At 45.4% G+C, this 22,900-nt stretch overlaps 1 protein-coding gene across 2 annotated transcripts in view; it reads left to right on the top strand.

Annotated features, from left to right (window-relative positions):
- WBP2 (WW domain binding protein 2) overlaps positions 1–22,900 on the top strand; it is a 201,195-nt gene that overhangs the window by 89,960 nt on the left and 88,335 nt on the right. For both annotated transcript variants that reach the window (XM_078654555.1, XM_078654554.1), the window contains exons 4-6: positions 4,026–4,118; positions 4,644–4,781; positions 15,074–15,199. In XM_078654555.1, the coding sequence (XP_078510681.1) occupies positions 4,026–4,118; positions 4,644–4,781; positions 15,074–15,199 (357 nt within the window). The remainder of the gene's footprint in view (positions 1–4,025; positions 4,119–4,643; positions 4,782–15,073; positions 15,200–22,900) is intronic.

The raw sequence follows: 22,900 nt of genomic DNA, 5'->3' as shown, positions 1-22,900 counted from the left end.
CACATAGGCACAGTTTTGGACTTCTTAATACACGCTCTCTCCAAAAACCCAAGCTTGAGGTTTTTACGTTACTTCAGGATGGTGAACTTGATATTCTAGGGGTCACCGAAACCTGGCTTGAGGACTCCTCTACTCCAGATTTGGTCGCATCATTGCCATTGAATTTTGCAGCCATCCATGAAAACCGGACGGGTAGTATGAAGGGGGGAGGGGTAGCTTTTCTTTATAACCGCTCCCTCAAAACAGAAACCATCTGCTCAGAAAGTCTTGAGGGTGTGGATGTACTAGGGGTCAAGTTTTGTTCCACCACTGACTGTCTGGTAATACTCCTAGTCTACCGTCCCCCACGTACAACACCAGGCTTTGTTGAAACTTTTCTGGAACTAGTCCATGACCTTCGATCACGATATGAAGCACTGGTGGTAATGGGAGACTTTAACTTCCATTGGGAGAAAACTCATAAAGACTGCCAGGCAAAGCAGTTAGATGAGGCCATGACATCGCTAGATCTTGGTCAACGGGTGGTGGGCCCGACACACGAGAAAGGTCATACACTGGACCTAATCTAGACAGCTGCCCCATGTCTAGTCCAATTACCATCTCTCCCTGCTCGTGGTCAGATCACCACCTTTTGCATGGTCAACTCATATTCCCAGGGCGAGTGGAAAATCCATCACTAGGTTGGAAAGTTCTAAGAAGTTGGAATAAGATCCGAGCAGATGATCTAGTAGCCATCCTAAAAAAAAACTACTAGCCTCAATCTTACATTCAAGCTCAAAAAAGCTATTGATGCAATAGCACCTGCACGCTGGGTGAAAATCGCAGACAAGGGTAAAGGGGCCCCATGGTTCAACAATGCTCTTAGGCTACTGAAACGATCTCTGCACAAGTGCGAGAGAGCTTGGCGCAAAGAGTATGAACCCAGTGCCCGGGCCACATATACACTGGCATTTGCCACCTATAAATTGGCGATCATCTCTAGGAAAGCTAAATTCTTTGAGGGCAGAATTTCTGCGGCAAGTAATCCCCAGAAAGAAACCGTCAAGGTCTTGACCGAGCTGAGGAAAAACAAGCAGCAGAATCTTTCCTTTACTCAAGAAGACTGTTACAAATTTCAGGCCTTCTTTACTAATAAAATATCGGATCTCTTGACTGAAATCCACCATACCCCGAGCCTTAGCTGCCCTGAAAGCCCCTCCCTGACACCTACTTTGATTGTCCGTCCTCTTAGTACGCTACCCCTACTTACAAAAGAGACTTTGGCAGGCCTGATGGAGCGAGTGAAATCAGGGTCACCAGCGGACCCTTGTCCTCCCAGGATATTTAAACTAGCCCTGCCAGGAATAGAGGATGATGTATTATCTCTCCTTAATAGTTCCCTGGAAACAGGACAGGTCCTCACTGATTTTAAGGAGGCTCGCCTGATTCCGCTTCTGAAGAAGCCTGGTGCAGATACTAAGATCTTGAAAAACTTTAGGCCTATATCACAGCTGCCTTATCTAGCCAAAGTAATTGAACAGCATGTCCTTCCACACCTCTCTCACCATCTCGAAAATAACCACCTGCTAGAACCAAATCAGGCCGGCTTTAGGGCCCATCACAGCACTGAATTGGTTATGCATTCCGGGCTGGATGATCTGAGAATCAGGGCAGACAAAAAGACTCTGTGTGCCCTGGTGCTGTTAGACCTCTCCGCGGCATTCAACACGGTCAATCATGACCAGTTATTGTCGCGGTTGGGGGACCTCGGCATTCAGGGCACCGCGCATGCCTGGTTAACTTAATTTCTTAAAAACCGTTCTCAGAGAGTCCAACTGGCAAACTTGGTATCCAACCCAGCAGGTCTCTCATGTGGAGTGCCTCAAGGCTCTGCAGTTTCACCTCTTCTATTTACTGCCTATTTGCAACCTTTGATCTCCGCATTAAATCAGATGGAGTGCAGGCTGTACAACTATGCTGATGATACTCAAATTATTATCCAAATTGACAATTCACCCTCAACATATGCTTGGTTACAAAATATACAAAAATTTACGGTTAATTGGATGTCAGCAAATTCACTAAAGATAAACCCGGACAAAAAAGAGGTGCTGGAGATCACAACAACATCCAGCCCTTGGAATGACCTTCTTTGGCGTAAAGAGCTAGGGCCCTCTCTAGAACCAGCGGTGGCTGTGAAAAGTTTGGGCATTCATATAGATGCCAAACTTTCAATGGCAAAACAAGTCTCCTCAGTTGTCGGTACTTGCGTAGGTCTACTAAGACAATCGCGGAAAATATCACGACTTCTAACCCTGGCTACCGTTAGACGGTCAGAATCAGCTATGATCTTGTCGCGCCTGGATTATGGCAACTCGTTGTATGCTGGCCTCCCTCAACAACTGCTGGCCAGATTACAAATAGTCATGAACGACGCGGCAAGATTAATTTAAAAAAAACCTAGGTGAGCACACGTTACACCACTGCTACGTGAGCTCCATTGGCTCCCAATTAGGCAGAGAATCATTTTCAAGGGCCTCTTTACCACTCATAAAGCCCTGCATGGACAAGCCCCAAAGTATATCAAGGAACGCTTAGTCCTCTACGTTCCTGGTAGGACCCTTCGATCAGCAGATGCCACCCTCTTGGTCTGCCCTCGCTTTAAATTAGCTGCCATGGGAGGGCGAGCTTTTTCCAATGCAATTCCTGTGGCCTGGAATAATTTGCCAGTGAACTTGCGCAAGGAATCGAACCTTCTACCCTTCAGGAAGAAGCTTAAAACTATACTCTTTTGGGAGGCCTAGGGTATGTCCTAGCAGCTCCTTGCTCTTCCACTGAACCAGTGTATGCCCTCTGACAAGCGCTTAGAGACCCCTGGGTGATAAGGCACTCTATAAATCTGAATAAAAATGTTTTTTTTTTAATGTGCACACGTTTTAAATTGAAACCACTGACGGTGATGTAAGCTGAACTTGCACTTCAATGCATTTTCTTAGAGTGCGTGCCTTGATGGAAAAAACTGCATCAACCATGTTTATGATTTGGAACATCTTATTTGTATGGGTGTAGATCTTGCCTTGGCAACAGACAATTTTCTTTTCCTTTCTGCATACTGAAAATTGGCAATCGGAAGTTTTGTGCAGCAGGTGGTTGGTCTGCGAGTACAGTAGAAAAATTAACCATGAAAATCAATTGAAAATCTGGCAAATAAATTCTGACTTCACAGCGGACACCCAATCTCGTGATTATCTCAACAGTGTGTACACTTATATTTCCACACTCCATTTCTATGAATCACTAACCTCTTGGTTGAGTCAGCTAAAGGTTCCCCTTTTTATTATAGGATGGTCAGGAGCCGCCATGGAAAGTATTTTTTCTATACTGACTCAGACCCTCCTCAATTCTGTCTGTCTGATTCTAAGAGGAATAGCTATTGTTAAAAGCATAAGAGGAAAATATGCAGTGGTGAGGGGTAGCATTGAAATATGGAGTTAAAATCATGCACATTCAGTCTATCTACAGCTAGCCATGGTAATTCGCAGTTTCGCCTCTCTTCGATGGCCGGCTATATAAATATCTATATGCATGGAAGGGCAGGGATTTCTTTGATAATAGGTGTTTAAATCAACACCTGAACTTTGTTTTGTGAATTCCTGAATAGGCATGCAGCACCTCATCTATGAGAACCATAAGACAAGGTATGTGCATTGAGCGCATTAGACTTACTTCAGAATCACTTCTGGGTCGGTTGCCACTATTTCACCCTTGAAGGAGAAGTGGCAGGATTGGCAACCCTTATTCCTTAGGGACTTGCCTGTTTCACATATTCGAGATTGGGCCCTGGCCCTGGGTTGTCTGAGGTTAGGAAGGAGAGGGTTTTTGCACGTGGTGTGTTTACTTTGGCTTGAGACATGTTTGTGATTTAAATGCTTGCCTACCTACACTCGTTACACATGTAGGTTGTATCATCTTATTGAATTGTTGTAAATAGGTGAACCATATCCCTTCTTTTCATTGCTTGCTTTTATTTCTGTCTTCTTTCACAGGAGGCTGGGAAGGATCAGCAACCTTCAAGTTGGTATTTTCTGCAGGCGGTGCCATTGAGTTTGGACAGCGGATGCTACAGGTGGCTTCGCAAGGTAAGTGACAGCTAGATAAAGCATTGGGCAGTAGGGGAGACTGTAGGAAATGAAGGTAGCTGGACAGAGCCCTTTATATGCCGCAGTGTACAAAAGTACGATTGGTACAAGTTTTTTCTCACACAACTGCTGATGCACCTGAGCTGTGCTGTTTTTTTAAGCTATATCCAATTTGTGTTGGCACAGTTGACTTTAGTTTGAAACGGTCAGATATGTATGTAGTCTCTACGCTGTCTGCCTGAAATCTGCCTGTGCTCTCATATCAACTGTCAATCTGGCTGAGGGAAGGAAGCTTCTTTCTGGACCAGCTTGTGATCTCTGCATGGCTGAATGACTTCCCCATAGCATGTGTGGGTGGAAATGTCTGCTCCGAGTGCTGCTCTCTTGAGGACAGGACATATTTTCCCATCACGTTGCAGACATAACTTTTTGGTTTGCTGTAGTCATCTGTCTCACAACTTCTTCAAATAAACCTGCTGATAAAAGTAGTAGTTAGATCTTTTTTTTCTTCTCTTTTTATTCCAGCTTCTAGAGGTGAAAACCCCAGTGGAGCGTATGGGTACTCTTTTATGCCGAACGGAGCCTATCCTTTCTCACCTCCAGATGCCAATGGCATATACCCACCCCCTCCTGCTGGGTACCCATATGCTTCTCCCCCAACAGGTGAGGAAACATTATCCGAAAGGTGATCTGTACTTTTAAATAAAGGGATTGTCCTAATGCTTGAAAATTGAGAACTAGCCATTTTGTAAGGGGAAATGCATTCCTGACACTATGAAATGGTTACGTTTTAGTGGTAAGTCAGTGGAACGGATCACGGTAGAACAGTTAATCTGACAAATGTAATCGTCACTGAAATCGTTCACACCATTCCATGCTGAAGGATGTTAAACTGTTAAAATAAGCAATGGCTGAGAGTTGGGCAGAGAAGGAAGGTGGTAAACTGAGTTCATTGTGATCTTAATTGTGTGGTTGGTTTTGTGGTGCTAATTTGATTGCTTCTCATAGTCTCGATACAGTTTATGATACTGCATAGAAGTAACCTAGACTACAACTAGAACACATTATGAATGAGGACTGTTTAGAAAAGCCTAATTAATGTTCCATTTTACCTCATGTGAAGTATTTCTTTTTTTTGGAGACTTCTAACTGTAGATTTCCCACCTTATGAATATTCACCAGATGTCAGACTGGATCTGAAAACCGTAAGACTCATGCATGCTGATAGGACCTGTTGTGCGACTTCCCATCAACATACTCCCCCCTAAACGACTGGGATCAAGCAGTGTAGGGACTGTCGCGAACACATGTCTGGGACAGCCCCTCACAAATTTGGGCCCCAAGGATCCGCTTTCCAGTTAACAGGCAGGTCGCTCGAAGTCATCATTCAGCACCAAGCAACGCAGCCTTTGTTACACAACACCCTACAGGAGAGATTTTGGAGGAGACGTGTGCACCAGTAAAGTTAATCCCAACACCTTCACTGCTACTCCACCTGATCAAGAGACATAGAAAATAGAAACATTTTGCAAGTGTATTTTTTCCTCTGAGCCTTACTCTGCACTGAGTAAACGTCGGCTGTCTTCTAGTCTGCTGATACTCCTATAGGGAACGGTGTCCCAAGTTTTACCGCCAGTTCCAGGGTGACCTGCCACGGTCCCTAACCAAAGCTATCCAGGATGGGCACCACGCAGCAAAATTTGTGATCTGCTCTAGCTCGAACACAACTGGCTTCCTAGGTCAGTGATGGCTACAAATATGGCACTTCGGCGCCACACTTTGATGAGGTTTGTGGACTTTTGCAGGGATGTCAATTCATCCTTAATGGACATGCCATTTGATTGGCAACATTGCTGATTCAGCCCTGGAACGGTGTACAGAAAACCAACCAACCCACAGTACATTACCTGATTCCAGACAATTGCACCAGCAATTTCACCCTCTCTGTGACTATGGTCAAGGTTTTCCATTTTGCTAACGCCAAACCCCTCCTGCAGGCTTTCCAACACTTTCTTGACCTAGTCCGCAGTTCACAAACACCCACAACAGCAGCGACAATGTGTATCTAAGTCTCCCACCACTCCTGCAGCTGCAAAACTGCCTTAGAGTGTTGGAGGCAGAATCTGATATATACTCCAAGAGTGGCAGGTCATCACTGCAGACAAGTGGGCTCTCCACAGTGTACATCATTCTTTCAACCCCGACACACATTCCACTACCATCGGGGCGGCTGACTGGGGACAAAATGTCCATCTTGTAGCAGTAAGTCCAGGTCGTTTTGGGCAAAGGGGCAATAGAGAGGGTTCTGGCCTCAGAGGTCGGCCCTTAGTGTTACTTCCGCAACATCCATTCGCAGTGCCAAAGAAGGATAGAGGCCTTCACCCTATTTTAAATCTTGAAAATGTTGACAATGCTTTTTCTCATTGCCATAACCTTGACGAGGCCTGTGAGCGAACTGCAGGCTCTTTCCTTTTCGTCAACCTGCCATTGTGCTTCATTCCTCACAAAAGTTGGCGTTGAGGACCCAAGCTTCCTTTCAGCCTAATGTGGTCGGCCCATGTCAAATCAGACAGCCTTTAACTCTTCCGGCATTCTTCGGCCCTCCTCATCACTCTTAGGCTCTTTTCCTCCTTCATCATTTGGACCCGTAGGGCACAATAAGCTTTTATATTTATCACACCAAAGAACATCAGGTGAACAATCAGCTCTTTATGGGTTTCTCTAGGGCAAAGAAGGCGGCAGTGCAAAAGCAGACTATCTCCCAAAAAATCTTGGTGGCCCATTGGACAATCCAATATTGAGCCGGTGAGGGGTCTGGCGTATATCCGACTCGGGTGGTGTGGTGCCCGGGGACTTAATTGTCGTGGTGGAAGATCAGCCGGGAGGCCAGGGACCCTGTGATTGCCCGATCTACGGCGCTTGGGGGGGGGGGGGTAGGCTACACTATCAGAGTTTGGCCTCCATCTTTTGCCGAGAATCGCCTTGTGACACTGAGACTGCCCCGGGGATGAGTCATGCATAAGCATTACATCGCTTCCACCTTATTAAACTGTGGGAAGTAAGGGGGTGTGTCCTGTTTACACTGTATTAGAGTTTGTTCCATATTACTCGACGTGAGGTGAAAGTAAGTATTCTTGAGCGCACTGAGAGAAAAGAGCAGTCCTTACTCTATGGGTGGTTAGGAGTCAGTAACTGACGGTCGGTGGGCCGCTGGATAGCCCCCGCCCCATGTTGCCACCCCCACCCCCCGGGCGATGCGCTTGCTGAGGGAAGATGTGGACTTGCCGCTCTGGAGCCTGCTGGTTTCTGCGAGATGCTGTGGAGGGTGCACACAGGTCTTGTGGTAAAACTGGGGAGACTAGTCATTTCGCTATTGCTACACGCTCTTGTTACACAGCCCCATGTCGGATTGAGAGCATCCCTTGGACTTTGGTTTTCTCACCTCCTCCCCGGCCCGCTCCTCCATTTGAGCATTATCTGACCACCGGGGCTACTCCATCGCCAACATGGTGGCCCCCTAGTGTTGCGGTTTTGGCCTGGCGTAATCTGAAGATGAGAAGCTGCCCGCAGCCACAAGCAATATCGCTAACCCCTTACCTAGAGGGTTATCCTGCTGCAACGTAAGTGTCCCTATTGGCTTGGCACAGGTGAAGAGGAGGAAGATCTGCCGCTGTGGGCGCCACAGCGACATTGCCGCCAGTTGTAACTTTTTTTTCCCTCAGCTGAAATGTTCCTAATAATCCTACCACAACTGTGCCTGACCTCAAGATGGCGTCTGGAATTCATTCGGTCCATGGTTTCTCCGCCCCCTCCCCCAAAATCTAACAATCACTAAGTACTCCTGATCTCCATCCTGACAGCGGAGTCCAAACACTATGTCCGACGCACGGTGGAGCTGCTCTGTTCAGCTATTGAGGAGATCGGCCTTAGTTCATCCCCTGACCGTCACCTACCCAGCCAGACTTTAGGCACAGTTTTTCTCCCCATCTCCCTGTCTCGTCCACCCATTCCCGCCCCCCATCGTATTTATGTAACTCTGCTTTTTTCCTTGTCTCCTATCTATCTATCTGTTCCCATTTAGCACTCTTTCTTTGTCCTACTTCCTTTACTCCTATCCCTTCTCACCTGAAACTTTCCCCTTGCCCGCTACACCGCCTAGCCCCCTGTCCTTTTGTGCCCTTTGACTAAGCACTCCTTCTCCCCTTGTTGGGGAAAGATCCAATATTTCTACTCTGGAGTCTCAGCGAACCCGCTGAGAGAGTCCACAGCGCCTAGGGAGCCACTCACAGTTGAAGTATGGTATGGCACCCCTTGCCAAAGCACTCCCTCTCTATTTTTTGTGGAAGGATCCAGTATGTAGGCCTTGGAGTCTCAGAGACCCCTCTGAGAGAGTCCACTGCGTATAGGGAGCCTCTCGCAACAGAGATGGGGAAATGATACCACTTCCCCTGGGATCATAGCTTACTGGACTTTGGACGCAGCTCTGACTCGTCTACCCCTCCCCTCCTTCATTCTCTGTCTACCTCCCCTGCTCTTACCCCCTCCTCCCCTGAATCTCTCTCCTTGCCTGCTTTTACCCTTACGTATATGTCCTTTTTGTTTGTCTCGACCTTACTTGTCACTATGTTGCCAGGCTCTAATAACTGTGTAACTTTGTAGCAATGTAACCTGCAATTATGGTCTGATACTCCTGTAAAACGCTCTGATACCTCTGGGTCTACCCAGCGCTATATAAAACTTTTAAAATAAATAAATAAATGTATAAAGATGTTCTACTCACTGGCGAAGAATCAGCCTTAGGGGCTCATTCCAACAGCGCCGAGGCTGCTAGCACTGCAATAGCACACGGAGTACCTTTCCAGGACATTTGTCAGGTGGCAATGTGGGCATCAATACACAAAGCACTGCTGCCTCGACATTCAGTTCCGTCAAGAGGGGCATTTTGCCTACTCAGTTCTGCAGGACTTTTTAGTTTGAACTAGTTAACTGGCTCACCACATAGGGAGGTACTGCTTATGGTATCTAATCACCAGAAAGATAGTTCTCTTCCAGGGGATCCTCATCAATAGTCTTAAGCATTAGAATATTCCCGCCCATGTGCGGGACCGGTCCCGCGCATGGGTGGGAATATTCTAATGCTTATGACTTTGATGAGGATATCCCTGGAAGAGAACTAGGATTACAGGTAAGTAACTAATCCTTCTCTTCCAGGGGATCCTCATCAATAGTCATAAGCATTAGAATATTCCCGTCCATGCGCGGGACCGGTCCCGTGCATGGGCGGGAATATTCTAATGCTTATGACTTTAATGAGGATACCCCTGGAAGAGAACTAGGATTACAGGTAAGTAACTAATCCTAACGGTTGGTTAGTAACTTATTTATGAAGTACATTGAAAATGCTAAGCAACAGCAAAACATTTGATGCCTTAAGGCACACCATGCAAATATGGATAATACAAAAGTATCCGAGTAATTTTATAAGGACGTAGAAGTGAGTGACCTGGACCTGAACTGGGATTGGTATTCACCGCCGAAATGGGGTGCAAATGTTTGAGTAGTCTGCTGGGTTTTGACATTTTACACAGAATGGGTAAGGTATGATATTTTTGGTATCTGTGTGGCACTTTACACCCCCTTATTCCCCCCCAAAGCTTGAGGGGGCGGGGAGAAATGTTAAAGATATCGCTGGAAAAGATTAAGGGAATGAGGAAGAAACAGCCTTGTGGATGGAGTGGTATTTCCAAAAACATTAGTGTCTCACTAGACCAAACAGTACTGGAATTTTGGAAGCCATCTTTGGGAGTGAGGAAACCTCCGGGGAAGCTGAAGTGGGTAGGGTTAAACTTGCATTCTCTTCGAACATAAGAGATCATTGTATGCTTATTGACGAATACTTGGGAAGGCCAGAGAGTGCCCATTAAAGGAAAGAAACTGACCCCACCTGCTCCATAGTGCCTAGAGCTGGGACTCTCACGCAGCCTCCCTCTGATTGATACATTTATCTCTGTGGTCACAGATGTGAAGTGAGTCATAGCTCGGGGAACGGCTCATGTCCCTTTATCTGATTTCTGAGAGGACTGACATATCATGAATGAGCACTCCACCTGGTCCTGAAGTTCTGGTTCTAGGCCTCAATTAGCTTAGTGTGACCTGGACTGTGGTCCAGCGCTTAAAATCGCGCTTAGGTCGCCTAGCTGGCTGCCACTGGCCTTTTAGCCAAGGGATCTCTGGCACCTAAAAGGCTTTGGAGCGCATGGTTTGAGCATGCGGAGGACACTGCAAGTAAAATCTGCCTGTTTTGCTTCTCCAAGATTTCTGTAGCAACAGAAAGAAGACTTGCAGTACTTCGGATTTATAATTAATGGACTCTTGCCCATTTCTAGGAGCTCTACAATATCAGGGTTCAATTTTAGATGACACATCTCTTCATGGTAAAAGTCTGAATGTCGAAATTTCACACATAGGCAGCTAAAATGATCACTAGTTTATGCAAACTATCAGTCACAAAATAATATGGATGACAATGTGTGGGTTTGTGCACTGTTGGAAGTAAGTGCAGGGGGGGATGTGGTGAAGTCCTTAAAGTTTCTATGAGGGATAAACCGAGAACGAGAGATTGTATTTTTCAGGGTAGGGAAACCTAAAGTCCTAATCTCAGTACGAGCTTGAAAGTGGAGAGATAGATGAATTAAGGGTCACAATATAAGGCTGTGGAGGAGGTGGAGCAGGAAAATCAAGGAACATCTTTTAAATGACTCTTTAATAATATTGAGAGTTCGCACACTTTTCTAGGGCTCTCTCATTAGGTTGTGAGCACGGGATTGGAAGGAATGTCTGCTCCACAAAGAACAATTTGTGTTCCTTTTTAGGTTTCGCCTAGCGAAGGCTGCGCTTGCGCAGCCTCACTGGGAGAAACTGATGTTTTCAGAGAATGGGGCTTAAACCCGCCCCTCTTCTCCATTGGCTGGCCTCGTAAATGCTGGCCAGCCATTGGAGGAGAGGGGCGCCACTCAGCTCAAGCCCCGACTTTTTCAATTCGGGGGCGTGTTTTTTGCAGTTTTTAACTCTGTGACTTCATCCGTAACTCAACTGCAAAATGCGAAAATGGCGGTGCTTTTCGTATGACATTTCTGCCCGACCGCTGCCGGAAGAAGTCGCCGAGTCCTCCGCCCCAGCCGGTGAGTGCTTGCTTTTCGGCCCCCCTGTTCCTCGTTCTGCTCGCTGCTTGCTTTTCGGCCCCCCTGTTCCTCGTCCCGCTCGCTTCTTCGGCCCCCCCATCCCCTGTTCCTCGTTCTGCTCGCTTTTCGTCCCCCCAGCCCCCTGTTCCTCGTCCTGCTCGCTTTTCGTCCCCCCAGCCCCCTGTTCCTCGCCCGCTCGCTTTTTAAGCCCCCCACACCCCTGTTCCTCGTCCCGCTCGCTTTTTCGGCCCCCAACCCCCCTGTTCCTCGTCCCGCTCTTTGCAGTGACGGCGCACTGGAAACCGACAGTCCCTACTGCAGTGACGGCGCACTGGAAACAGACTGTCCCTACTGCAGGGACAGCGCACTGGAAACCGACTGTCCCCACTGCAGTGACAGCGCACTGGTAGATGTAATTATTAGTTACATCAGATTTGCATCGGGCCACGATTTGATATTGCACTTGAAGCTTGGCTCATGTTGGTACCACTAGGCTGAGAACAAACTTCCCCCCCCCACCCCCGAGAAGTGACAGCACGTTTGGGACTCCTACCTCTTTGACTGCACTATTTCTTTATAATGTGACCAGCGCCAGAGACTGGCCATACTGCAGTGACCGCGCAAGGGAGCTAGCCTTTAATGCAGTGAGGTCACACCCGGTGCTAGTAACCCACACTGGGAGCTAGTCTTACCCCGGCAATATTATACCGGGAGCTACCTTTTACTGCAACACGAGCACACTGCGAGCTGCGCTCACTCAAGGCCCATCACACTGGGAGCTAGCCCCTGCTGCTGTCACTGCGCACACGATTGTGTCCCTTACTGCAGGGACGTCACACCGAGAGCTGCACTTACTCCAGTCCATCACACCGAGAGCCCCTGCTGTAGTCTGCGCACAGTGACAGCGGTCTTTACTTCAGTGACGGCTTCATGTGCGCTCTTGTTGCAGTCACTGTCCACAGGATGCTGTCTCTTACTGCATCACACTGGGCGCGCCTACCGTTACATCAGTGCCACACTGCGGCGGCCTTCACTGCACTGTAATTACTCTTTACTGCCCTCACTGCAGTGAACTGATGCCCTCTCACGCCAGTGACACCGCACTTGAGAGTTTTGGTCACTGCGGAGAGAGACGAGACTGTGTTCTATGCTACTCCCACCACAGCATTTCCCGTGACACCTCTGCAGTGAGGATAGCCTCCAGCGAGCCCTCCCCTCACCGCAGCGCCCCCCACATCTCCCCTGGGCACATCTCTTTCCCCTCCCCCCCCCAGTAGCACTCTGTCCCAGTGCACGTTACTTCTGCGGATCTGGAGCACTCCCCCTGTCCATCTGAGGTGTCCTCAGATCGTCACCTCTGCTCGTCTGCACATCTCCTCTGGGTGCCACATGCCCATTTCTTTACCTCTTTCCCAGAGTAGATCTCACCCTCTGATCCATCTCCCATGGAGATCTCGCTGCTGCAGATTCCCTCGCAGGACACACCACCCATGGAGAGCTCTGTCGCAAGACAAATACCACCCTCTTTGTCTCGCCCACATGTCATACCCTGCAGATTTCTTGCCCGTTTATGTATTTATTCCCAAGCAGTGATGCATGCATAGACATGCTGTGTGCAGGGACACAGAGGCCACCGCCGTTGAGTTGGCTAAGTGCGATAATTGTGTTTTTCCCCCAATTATTATGAGGGATACACATGCCCGAGTATGCCCCTTATTCCATTAAATGACAAATGAATCCGGGCGGATTCGGTGTTCAGTCCATGCAGTGATGGAGTATAGCACGAGTGAGACCTCAGTGCATGCAGTGACGAACTGCAGTAGCACGGGAGCGACTAAGCACTGACTGAATGTAGCACAGGTATGATCTTCAGTGCATGCAGTGACGAAGGAAGGAGTATAGGTCAGTGTGATCTCAGTCCATGCAGTGACCAAGTACTACTACGGGCATGACCATGCACTGACCGAATATAGCACAGATATGATCTCCAGTGCTTCCAGTGACAGAGGGGTATATAGTTCAGTGTGAAGCTATTGACATTGTAAATGACAATGCCATTTATTTATCTGTTTTCAAAACCAAAACATAAATAAAAAAAATTGTCATTTACAATGCCAATAGCTCTAACTTTGGCAAAGGCGAGACCGTTGCATTGTAAATGCTTGTTTCAGAATTGAGTACACTAACCATTGACTGTCATACGTTTTTTTCCAAGTCTGTACTCTTTGTGATTGTTATGTGATCCTCACTATTAATAATCAACACCGAAAATATCTGCCTGTGTTGATTGTCCCAAACAATTCACGACAGAGCATTTAAAAAAAAAAAAAAAAAAAAAAAAAGATATCTATTAAAAAAACATGAGGCTCTAAGATTTGGGAAGCTTTTCCTGTTTTTTCTTTCCTTTTTTTAAAATCGAAAGGATGTTTTTTAAAATGTACTGGAAGGTTATTTTCCACTCTAGTGACAGGGTTCCTGAACACTGCCAATGGAATCTTTTCTTTTTGTGCTATTCCATTTAGAAATTGCATGATTATTTTTTTACACCATTGAGCTTCTTTTGGTGATTTGTAGCTTTTCAATGTGTTTTTGAGGATTCTTGCTATATTTAAGATTTTCCTCAGCTGCTGTTTCATGTAGGTGGCCGAAAGAATTCGGAAAATTATCCCCTGGCCTCCTTGGTCCTTTGACGTTCTGAGGAGGAATGCCCTCATTTGCCAAAATAAGTCCAGGAGGACACTGATTCGTGGTGAGTGAAATTGCTTGAGAGTCGTGAAAGACCCAGCCTCAGGAGAGCCTTTTGCTGATTAATCTGAGCCAAAGAACAAGCGTAGGGAATCTGCTGCCTCTACCCCCAGTGCTGCTAGAGACATGTGCTGCTACCAGTTGACATCAAAGCACTGATTAGTAAAGACACCTAAGGCATCATATTTTTGATGTCTTCACATTTGACATGAAAAAAATAAATGAGACAGAGGGCAACCTAGGTGACTTCGAGACCCATGTTTTTGAGGGATTGCCCATCAAGAATGTATTTGGGTATTTCAAAGGGTATTTTCCTGTCCCGCCTGCTGCTGTGTGTTTTACTGATAGGCAAGCAGGCAAATTCTGAGTTAGAGAAGGAAATTTACTTTCATGTAACAATATTTTCGCACCAAGAATCGGTTATATTTACTTGTAAAATGTTATGTTCTGATGGATCCTTCTAATAGCAGATCGGTCACCTTTCGTTTTGCATTGTGTGCAGATTTACACATGAGATCACAAATGTGGCTACTTGTGCAATGGTTGAAATATTTGAGGCATTAGTACGATCTGTTATTGGTTGTAATAACAATGTAGTGAAGTACTTGCACTGATGCAATATGGTGTTATCATAGTAGCATACCCACCCAGCAGTGACACATTAAGGATCTTTTATCTAATTATGCACTTCAGAATACCTCTGAAACTTCCTTTTGGACAGCATCAAAAGAATCAGCTGTATCTTCAGTTCGGGTATGAGACTTTAATGCAGAATTAAATTGGCATTCTGCATTGGAATTGATTCATGGTTCTTCGATTAAGGCATTTACTTTAAAGATGGCCTTTCTAGTAGCAATTAAAACACCCTGAATGGCACTAAACTACACTATGTTAGCTGTAGATGAGCACTTCATACAGTCCCAAGGGAAATTGGTATTTAAAACACCATCAGGAGTTACAGCAAAGGTTTTGTTTTATCACGGTAATCAAACAATTGAGCTCAGAATTTTTCTTTTTCCCATCATTCAGGAATTTACCCTGGTCCACCGATGATGGATGGAGCTATGTCCTACATGCACCCGCCTCCTCCCCCATACCCAGGGCCCATGGAACCTCCCACGGCAAGTGCTCCTGAACTGCCTTCCACAGCTGCAGGTATGTGGAGAGCAACTGCAAGATGCCTGGCAATGCAGAGAGTGGAAGATAGAGTTAACAGTCTTTTTGAGGAAGTTGGCTCAATTAATCGTACTATTCTGTGCTTGAATGAAGAGTTTGAAATTAAAAGTGATGAGGACATGTGTAAGTCACAAAGTCACATCAGCATCATAGCCGCAGGAGGACTTGATCAGAATTGTATGGTGATGAAGCACTACAGTTAACCGAACTCTCTAGTACCGAGCAAGGTTTTTTCAAAATGGATAGAGGGTTGAGGTGTGCCTCACCAGTTAGGTTACGTATTCCAGAATGAATATTTCTGCAACACAAATTTGTCCGCTGCCTTTAGAGAAGGATTCGAAGGTGGGTTCAATCCTAATCTAAAAAAGAGGCGCAGTTTTGTGCAGAGAATGAAGTTGTTGTTGGCCTCATCATGCAGAGTCGTTGTAGATCAATGGCAAAACTTTAAAATTGCATCTTTCCTCAACGACAGGCACTAGCGAACTGTCGGGATAGGTTGTGTGTGATTGAGGTAAAACACATTGATGATGAGCCTTGCTGCTTTAGGAGTGTTGGAAGAATTCACGTGTGGGTGCAATATCTGAATTTGCATATTAATTTGGGGTTGATTTTTCCAGAGGATGAGTTTAAGATGACATGGGTGCCAAAGAAAATGAGGGACTCGCATGAGACTACAGGACCTTGTACTTTTTTCTTTTCAGATGATATAGAATTAAATGGTCGTGGATCACATAGTGTGACTGTATAGAGATGAAACTCAGTAGTGCTCTGAGAATAAGCTTGGTCAGCAATGCTAGCTTAGTAACATTCAGCAGAGCGTGTTCTGGTTTCTCAAGAGGTCCACGTTTCTGAGAGGATAGACAAGATTTCAGCAGTCTGATTTGAACTGCTGTCTCGGAGGTTTCTGTGCAGATGGGTGTCATGATGTATATGCTAAAGCTCCGAAGGCTCATAGGACATCTTGTAAAGGCGCACAAATTGATATCGCAGAGTTAAATGGTGGAGCCCTTCAGCATTCCACCACAAGTAAGCCAAAGAAGATGAATAAGGACTCTTGCAATTGTGACTGTACTGGTTATATGGATACCATTTGAATCAAAGCCAGCTATAGAGTGAGCAAACACTCTTACCACTACTTCTGAATTACTATCCTAAAGCAAGAAATCTATGTGCACTAATCTAATTTTATTTATATTTTCTGTATCTGTTCTCAGTTCCCTCCTTTTTGCATTCCCTTTCCTTGTAACATTGCACAGAAGATACATTTTACTCAATCACTAATGCTTGTCAGCAGCTGACACACTACTTGGTAGGTGGCTTTATTGAACTTGCTCGTGCTTTGATGTTTGAAATCCGCAGGGTATGTTTCATGTTGGTGCTTAAAAGAAAATATGCTAAATCAAGAACTAGTACGGGCATTGACCTATAATCAAAGAATTAATATAATGTTTACAAAATGTTCTTCAGTTGTCCTTTATTTTTACTTTGTTAAACGTGTAGTTATACGAGTACAGTTATGTTTTAAAAACATCTACTTTTTGTTTTTAGCCAGTGTTCAGTTGCTAAACAGAAACATTTAAGTTGTTACATTGGCGATACTCTGTGACTTGCCATCCACACGATGACAAAACTACCAGTAGTGTTTAAGAGAGAAAAAGCTTAGAGTCAACTCTGCAATTATTGTGGCTCACATTACTTCTACTAGAAAGAAAGCGGTGGAAAGAATGCTGGCTTAGAAACTATGCAGAGCATTGCCAGAACGCCCTATGGGCCCAGCCCCCAGCCCCATAGTTTCATCACTTGAAAACTTAAAACATGTTATCCTGACGGAGCCAGTATCTCCATTACCAGCCCTACCAAGAATCCAACGGCATTTACAATAAGGTCTTGTAAGATCGGCCACAGATCATTATTTTTCAATGTAAATCTCATAATTCCTTTAAAAGCATGTTGAAAAGTAAAAAATGTTATTGTTGAATTTTATTTTTTGTTTATTGGGTCACGCTGCCAAGATGTGGCTCTTTTAATAATGCACAGTCATAAAGGGATTATCTTAACAATAATTGTACTGTCCAGTTCCCCATCATTGGATCTCTCAAATATTCACTTGCTTGAATTATTCTCCCACATCAGGCTTGGAACCCTCAGTAATCTCTGTTAACGTAGCTATGTTCACATACGCCCAACAACATCGAAAGCACCTATAGACTACATGTTGTCGATTCACCTCATTCTATTACATGGATTTTGTCCAGTCGGGTAAAGAGATACGGGGCGCCACTCCCTCCTTGAAGCTTCGAGGATTAGATGTTGTACTGCATAGCTGGTGAATAGCTGGGAATCCTTTCTGATTTTCTCCAGATATATTTTTCCAGGTACATATGAATTGTTCCACTTGAATGCGAACATTTCCTGTGGTTTGTTTCCTCTTCCACCCCCTGCAGTAGAAGGTGAGCCTTGTGCTTCCTTGTCTGTTTAGCAGACTGACCTTAGTGAGCTGTTTTCTTTCACTGTGGCAGAGGCACCCAAGTGTGCATCCATGCAGGGAACTTACCTGTGGTGGTCAGTGTTATCGCGCAATCATGCAGTGCAGTTGTAGGCCTGCAGTCTGGCTGGGCATCCTTGCGGCCTAAGACGCCTTCCTGTTTCCATTGTTGTGGTACTTGTATGCAGCATTGCCATCGAAAGACAATGTTTGGGATTCAGAGCCTTAGATATACCCATAAACAGTATCTGTTTTCTGGTCCCACTGTACTGAAAGCCTTCTAACCTGAGTCTATCAAATATTGCTTTACTGAATAGTTATTAGCATTATTCATAGATTGCAGCCACCTTCCACTTAGGAGGTTCTCGTAGGATTAAAAAACATTTCTAAGATAAAGAATAACTTTTCTAGCACATTGGCGTATCTAATTAATTTGAGGGAGAATATCTTGGGCTCAACATGGCACAGACCTCTGCTCCAGGGTCTCCTCATCCTATAATGAGATGGGACAGAGCCAGAGAGGTCAGATGTGCCATATAAGGGGCCAGGGGCATCTAAAATAGAGCTCACATTCACATACATCCAGGGTCAAGGTTATTATCCAGTCTGAGAGTAATTTTATTAATCCTTCAGGGCACAGAAAAATCTGTACAATTATTACTCGCACCTGTACAGTAGCCGTCATTCATGAGTGAGTGGCGGTAAGGCAGAGTCATGGAGTTTGTACATCAGCCTGGTGGTGCAAAGATGCCTTTATCTCTTGATTCCGTCGACACTCCTACATCTTCCATTCATTTCTTCCCTTCCAACTGTCCTAGTTGCTATTTCACTAACCCCCTCACCTCCAACCCCAATGCTCCTTTGTATATGTACCCCTTCCTTTCTTGCAGCTCGATCGCGGAGCACTGTAGTGCTTTGAAGGGGTGTTCCTTCTTACCTTTCATACTCTCCTGCTATAAGCCTTTCTTGTATATCTCTTTCTACTGCCGCCCTATACTTCCTAAGAGCAGACTAGAATGATCATGTGACTTTTAATGTACTTACCCTCCATCTTTCCTTTTTCTCCTTCTTCTCTCCTCCTCCTTCTTCTCTCCTTTTACTCTGCTCTTTCTCATTATCCACGGTATTTTGAAGTGTTCAAAGCGCTATACAACTAAACACTGTATGCTGTTAATATTTATTTGTGTCCAGTGTGTATATTTAATGATCCACATTATGGAAAGGTTAGGTATATCCCACACACCCTGCACCCCAGAAGAGAGGCCAGTTCTTGGAGTGCAAAGATGCCACTTTTTTCAGCTTCAAAAAATTAGCACTGGACAAGGTGAATGGGCAGGATAAGTTGTTCAGTGCTCTCTGTGTCCAGCACTCACTTCCAGAGTTATTCTCTTCAGTTTTACACCTTGTTGCCTGAATACGACCAGGAAAAAAGATGAAAGCAGATATCCTTGTTCCAGCTCAGAGGTATGAGGGTAAATTCACAGTCATATCCCAGATATCTCCATTTTCACTTTCCATATTGCATGAGATACATTTTGTAAATTAACCTTTTATTCACTGGGTAGGTGAAAGCTAGCCAGGCTGACCCAAGGAATTGTTTAACAGGCCACCGCCCATGAAAGGGTCCCAGTCCCCCTAAATAAGCACTGGTGGGGCCCACCAGCACTCACCAACACAACTTGACAAATGCCAATACCACCAGTAAAACTATCAATACCACAAACTATAACTTCACCTATACCCATACCATAGCTACAATACCACATCCACCACCTGTACCACACCATTCTCTTCCAGGGGATCCTCATCAGTCATTAGCACATAAATATTCCCACCCATGCGCGGGACCCCGGAAACATATAAAACATATATGTGGAAACCATATATGTAGCGACCAAGAGATAGTTTATCTCGAAACGCGTTGAGTGGAGCTACAATAAAAAGCTCGTAAATCTGCATGAAGTTGGCCTGGACATTCCATTCTTTTATCGTCGTTGGGATTTAAGTTTGAAAGACTTTGGGATTCGCTATCCCGTCTGGGCCCTCCATTACAAGCGGCAGGGGTTCAGAGCGACAAAGAGTTTTGGATATATATATATATATATATATATATATATATATATATATATATATATATATATATATATATATATATATATATATATATATATATATATATGTATATATGTGTATATATATATATATATATATATATATATATGTATATATATATGTATCTTACAATGCTAGAAACGCTGAGCAATGTTGTAAGAATTTCCCTTGCACATAAATACAATTCCAATAAAGCAGGGAGAAAGAAAACACATTTGAAAACTGTTTTAATGCACAGCAGAAATCATAATCCTGCACAGAGGAATGAAAGAACATTGCCAGCACATAGGCTGCGTTGTAGAAACATCAGTGTAGAAAGCTGAAATGCTAACCCACAGAAACACACAGAATAAACTGGCACCGTCCCTTTAAGGCAGTCATGACCCCTAGCTTCCCATCATGCCTCAGGCGTGACAGTTAGGTCAGTTGTTCTTTCCGACTCCATCTGTCATGACCCTGGTAACTTCAGCTCTCATTTTTTTGAAGTAATTTCTGTCGGAAATGACTTATTTTTTGTCACAAACCTTTTACTTCGACGTCTTTTTGCTGTTGAAGTACCTTTCTACTATTTTTGAAAGAGTTGAGCATAATTTTCCAGTCAAATATGCCCTCTCTTTTTGACTCTTGCCCTTCCTGTGGCAAGAAGAAGGCTAAAACAAACTTCCATCCTGTCTGTATTCTTTGCCTTCCTTCTGATCATGTTCCCAAGACTTGCCAGTCGCTGTCCAAAAGAACACCGAAGGACAGGGACAGGATTCGCCTCTATGGGCTGGCTGAGAAGGGAAAAACACCTCAAGAGGCAGGTCTCCGATTAAGAAGAGTAAAGAGAAAGCCAGATCTTCATCTAGAAGTAAGTTTCCAGTCTGCTCTCCATCGGCGTCTGGCTCGGCACCACAAATACCTTCATCAGCAGCAAAAACATTGACGGAGAGACTAACGGCGGCAGGCTCACCGTCCAGAGAACATGGTCGTCAACGAAGACTGCAAGTACATCTGATCCTCTGCTGTCGTCAAATCGGCGTTGAGGAGTCGTTCTCCGTTAGTGCGGGCTCGCCCAACGTTGAGGGATAGATCTCCCTTGTCGCAGTCAGGTCGGCATACGAATTCGCCATCAACCAGGCGGCGGTCAACTTCGAGACGTGCCTCGTTGTCTCCAGAGGCAAGGCACTCAACTCCTCTGTTGTCATCCAGGCGACGTTCAACGTCGAGGGCTAGATCTTCTTCAACGACGAAGAAGGACTCGTCATCGAGACCTAGGGTCAAGTACACTAGGCGTCGTTCGACGTCGGGACGGTCTCCATCGACAGCGAGAAGTGCTTCGATCTCTACTCCACTGGCTTCCAGTAGACGATCAGCGTCGAGAGAGATCTGAAAGACCTAAAGACACAACGTTGAGAAGGATTTCTCAGTCGATTCGTACTTCGTTGGGGTCTCCTGCACGCTCAACGTCGAAGGCGGAGTCTGTTGGGTCCAGGTGTTCCACGTCACATCATTCAACGTCAAAACACAAGGAGAAGTTCATGCTCTAAGGATTCACCAGTGATGGTGATGCAGGGTCGGTCGACGTCGAGACACTCCCCATCGATTTCACATCGTTCATCAAGATGCCGATCACGCTCCATAGGTCGCAGAAAGTCCTCTCTATGTCTTATGAGCTCTCCCCAGACGCTCTCGACATCACGCAGCTCTTCTGCTCATTCTCCAGAGCAACCAAGAACATCTCCAAGAGGCTCTCCAAGGAGACAGCGATCTCCTTCGATTCATCTTTCGCCCAGATGGCTACAACCTATCTATCACTGGCAGAAAGAACCCTCTGGTCCTGCTCAGCGGCCTACGGACTATTCTAGTCCACTGCATAGATCTCCACTACAACGTCTGGTGCAGGAGGTGGACAGTTCCCCCGCTACTCGGACCATAGATCACAGAGGCAAATCTCCGGAGCATAGATCAATTCACGCTCATCACAAAAGGCGAAGAACACCATCTTTGTTTTTGTCTTCGACGCACTCATCCAAAAGCGACTTCTCTCCTACCCTTACGGATAGCCCTCCCTCTAGAGCAGAGGTCTTCAAACTTTTTGATGCCGAGACCCCCCTGTCAAAAAATGTTAGGCATAAGGACCCCCTCCGACAAAAAATTCTAGAACTTGGTACTCATCATCGACAACCAAAAGCGCCCCCCAATTACCACGGCAAATCATTTAACAGTGGGGAAATAGTATTAAACAGTGTTTAGAAAATCAAAGGTTTGTTCATGTCAGTGTCCCTAGAAGTGCCCTTCTATGCAGGCCAGACATTCTGTACAGTGGGAGGCTTAGTGTCTGGAAGGAGAATGGCATCCATTGTGAACACGTGTTCCCATGCATTTGGTGCAGGTGGAGGACAACATGTTGCATGGTCAGACTGGCTAAACTGAGCCTTTGCCTTGAAAGGCCTTTGCAGGGTAAGGGTCAGAAGAGAGGTTGTGAAAGGTTGCAAAACACACTTGTCTAGAGATGGAAGCCAAAAGACACATGTTGTTTCTTTTTGTGGGTGAAGTTCATTGTACCCAGAGGCCGGTAATCTAACAGACAGGTAAACTAGATCATTCAAGATCACACAGGCAGTCGGCGAGGAGCTGAGTGGCCTCCAAATTAGTACACACAGCGAGTCTGTAAGAGCCTGGCCTTGTCATGAGACAGACAGCTGTTTACCGCACGCCATTGTCTCCTCCTTCTCCCCTCCCCGGTACCTGGGTGATTTATGACGTTTTATTGCTGACAAACTTATAGACCAGTCATGGAATATGATGCCACGAGAGAACAGTTTTGGCACACATTGGTATTTAATACCACAATGACAACAGCATATATACGGAGGAACCATTCAGCCTTGAGTCACAGGTGCTTAGTTTAGGACACAAAATATCATTGCAAACAAAATGGCGGGATGTGTTCTATATGAACTGAAGACCCACAAAGTATTCACTGCTGCAGCATGTCAAAGGTATTGTAATTGCATTTATACAGCGCTAATTACCCCTGAAGAAGTGTTGAAGCGCTTTTTTAGCGAGTAGCACGCTTCTCCAGAACCCATAAAGAATTA

This window comes from Lissotriton helveticus, chromosome 7 (assembly GCF_964261635.1).
Source record: "Lissotriton helveticus chromosome 7, aLisHel1.1, whole genome shotgun sequence".
Classification (NCBI taxonomy): domain Eukaryota; kingdom Metazoa; phylum Chordata; class Amphibia; order Caudata; family Salamandridae; genus Lissotriton; species Lissotriton helveticus.
This window is presented reverse-complemented; position numbering and strand designations above follow the sequence as displayed.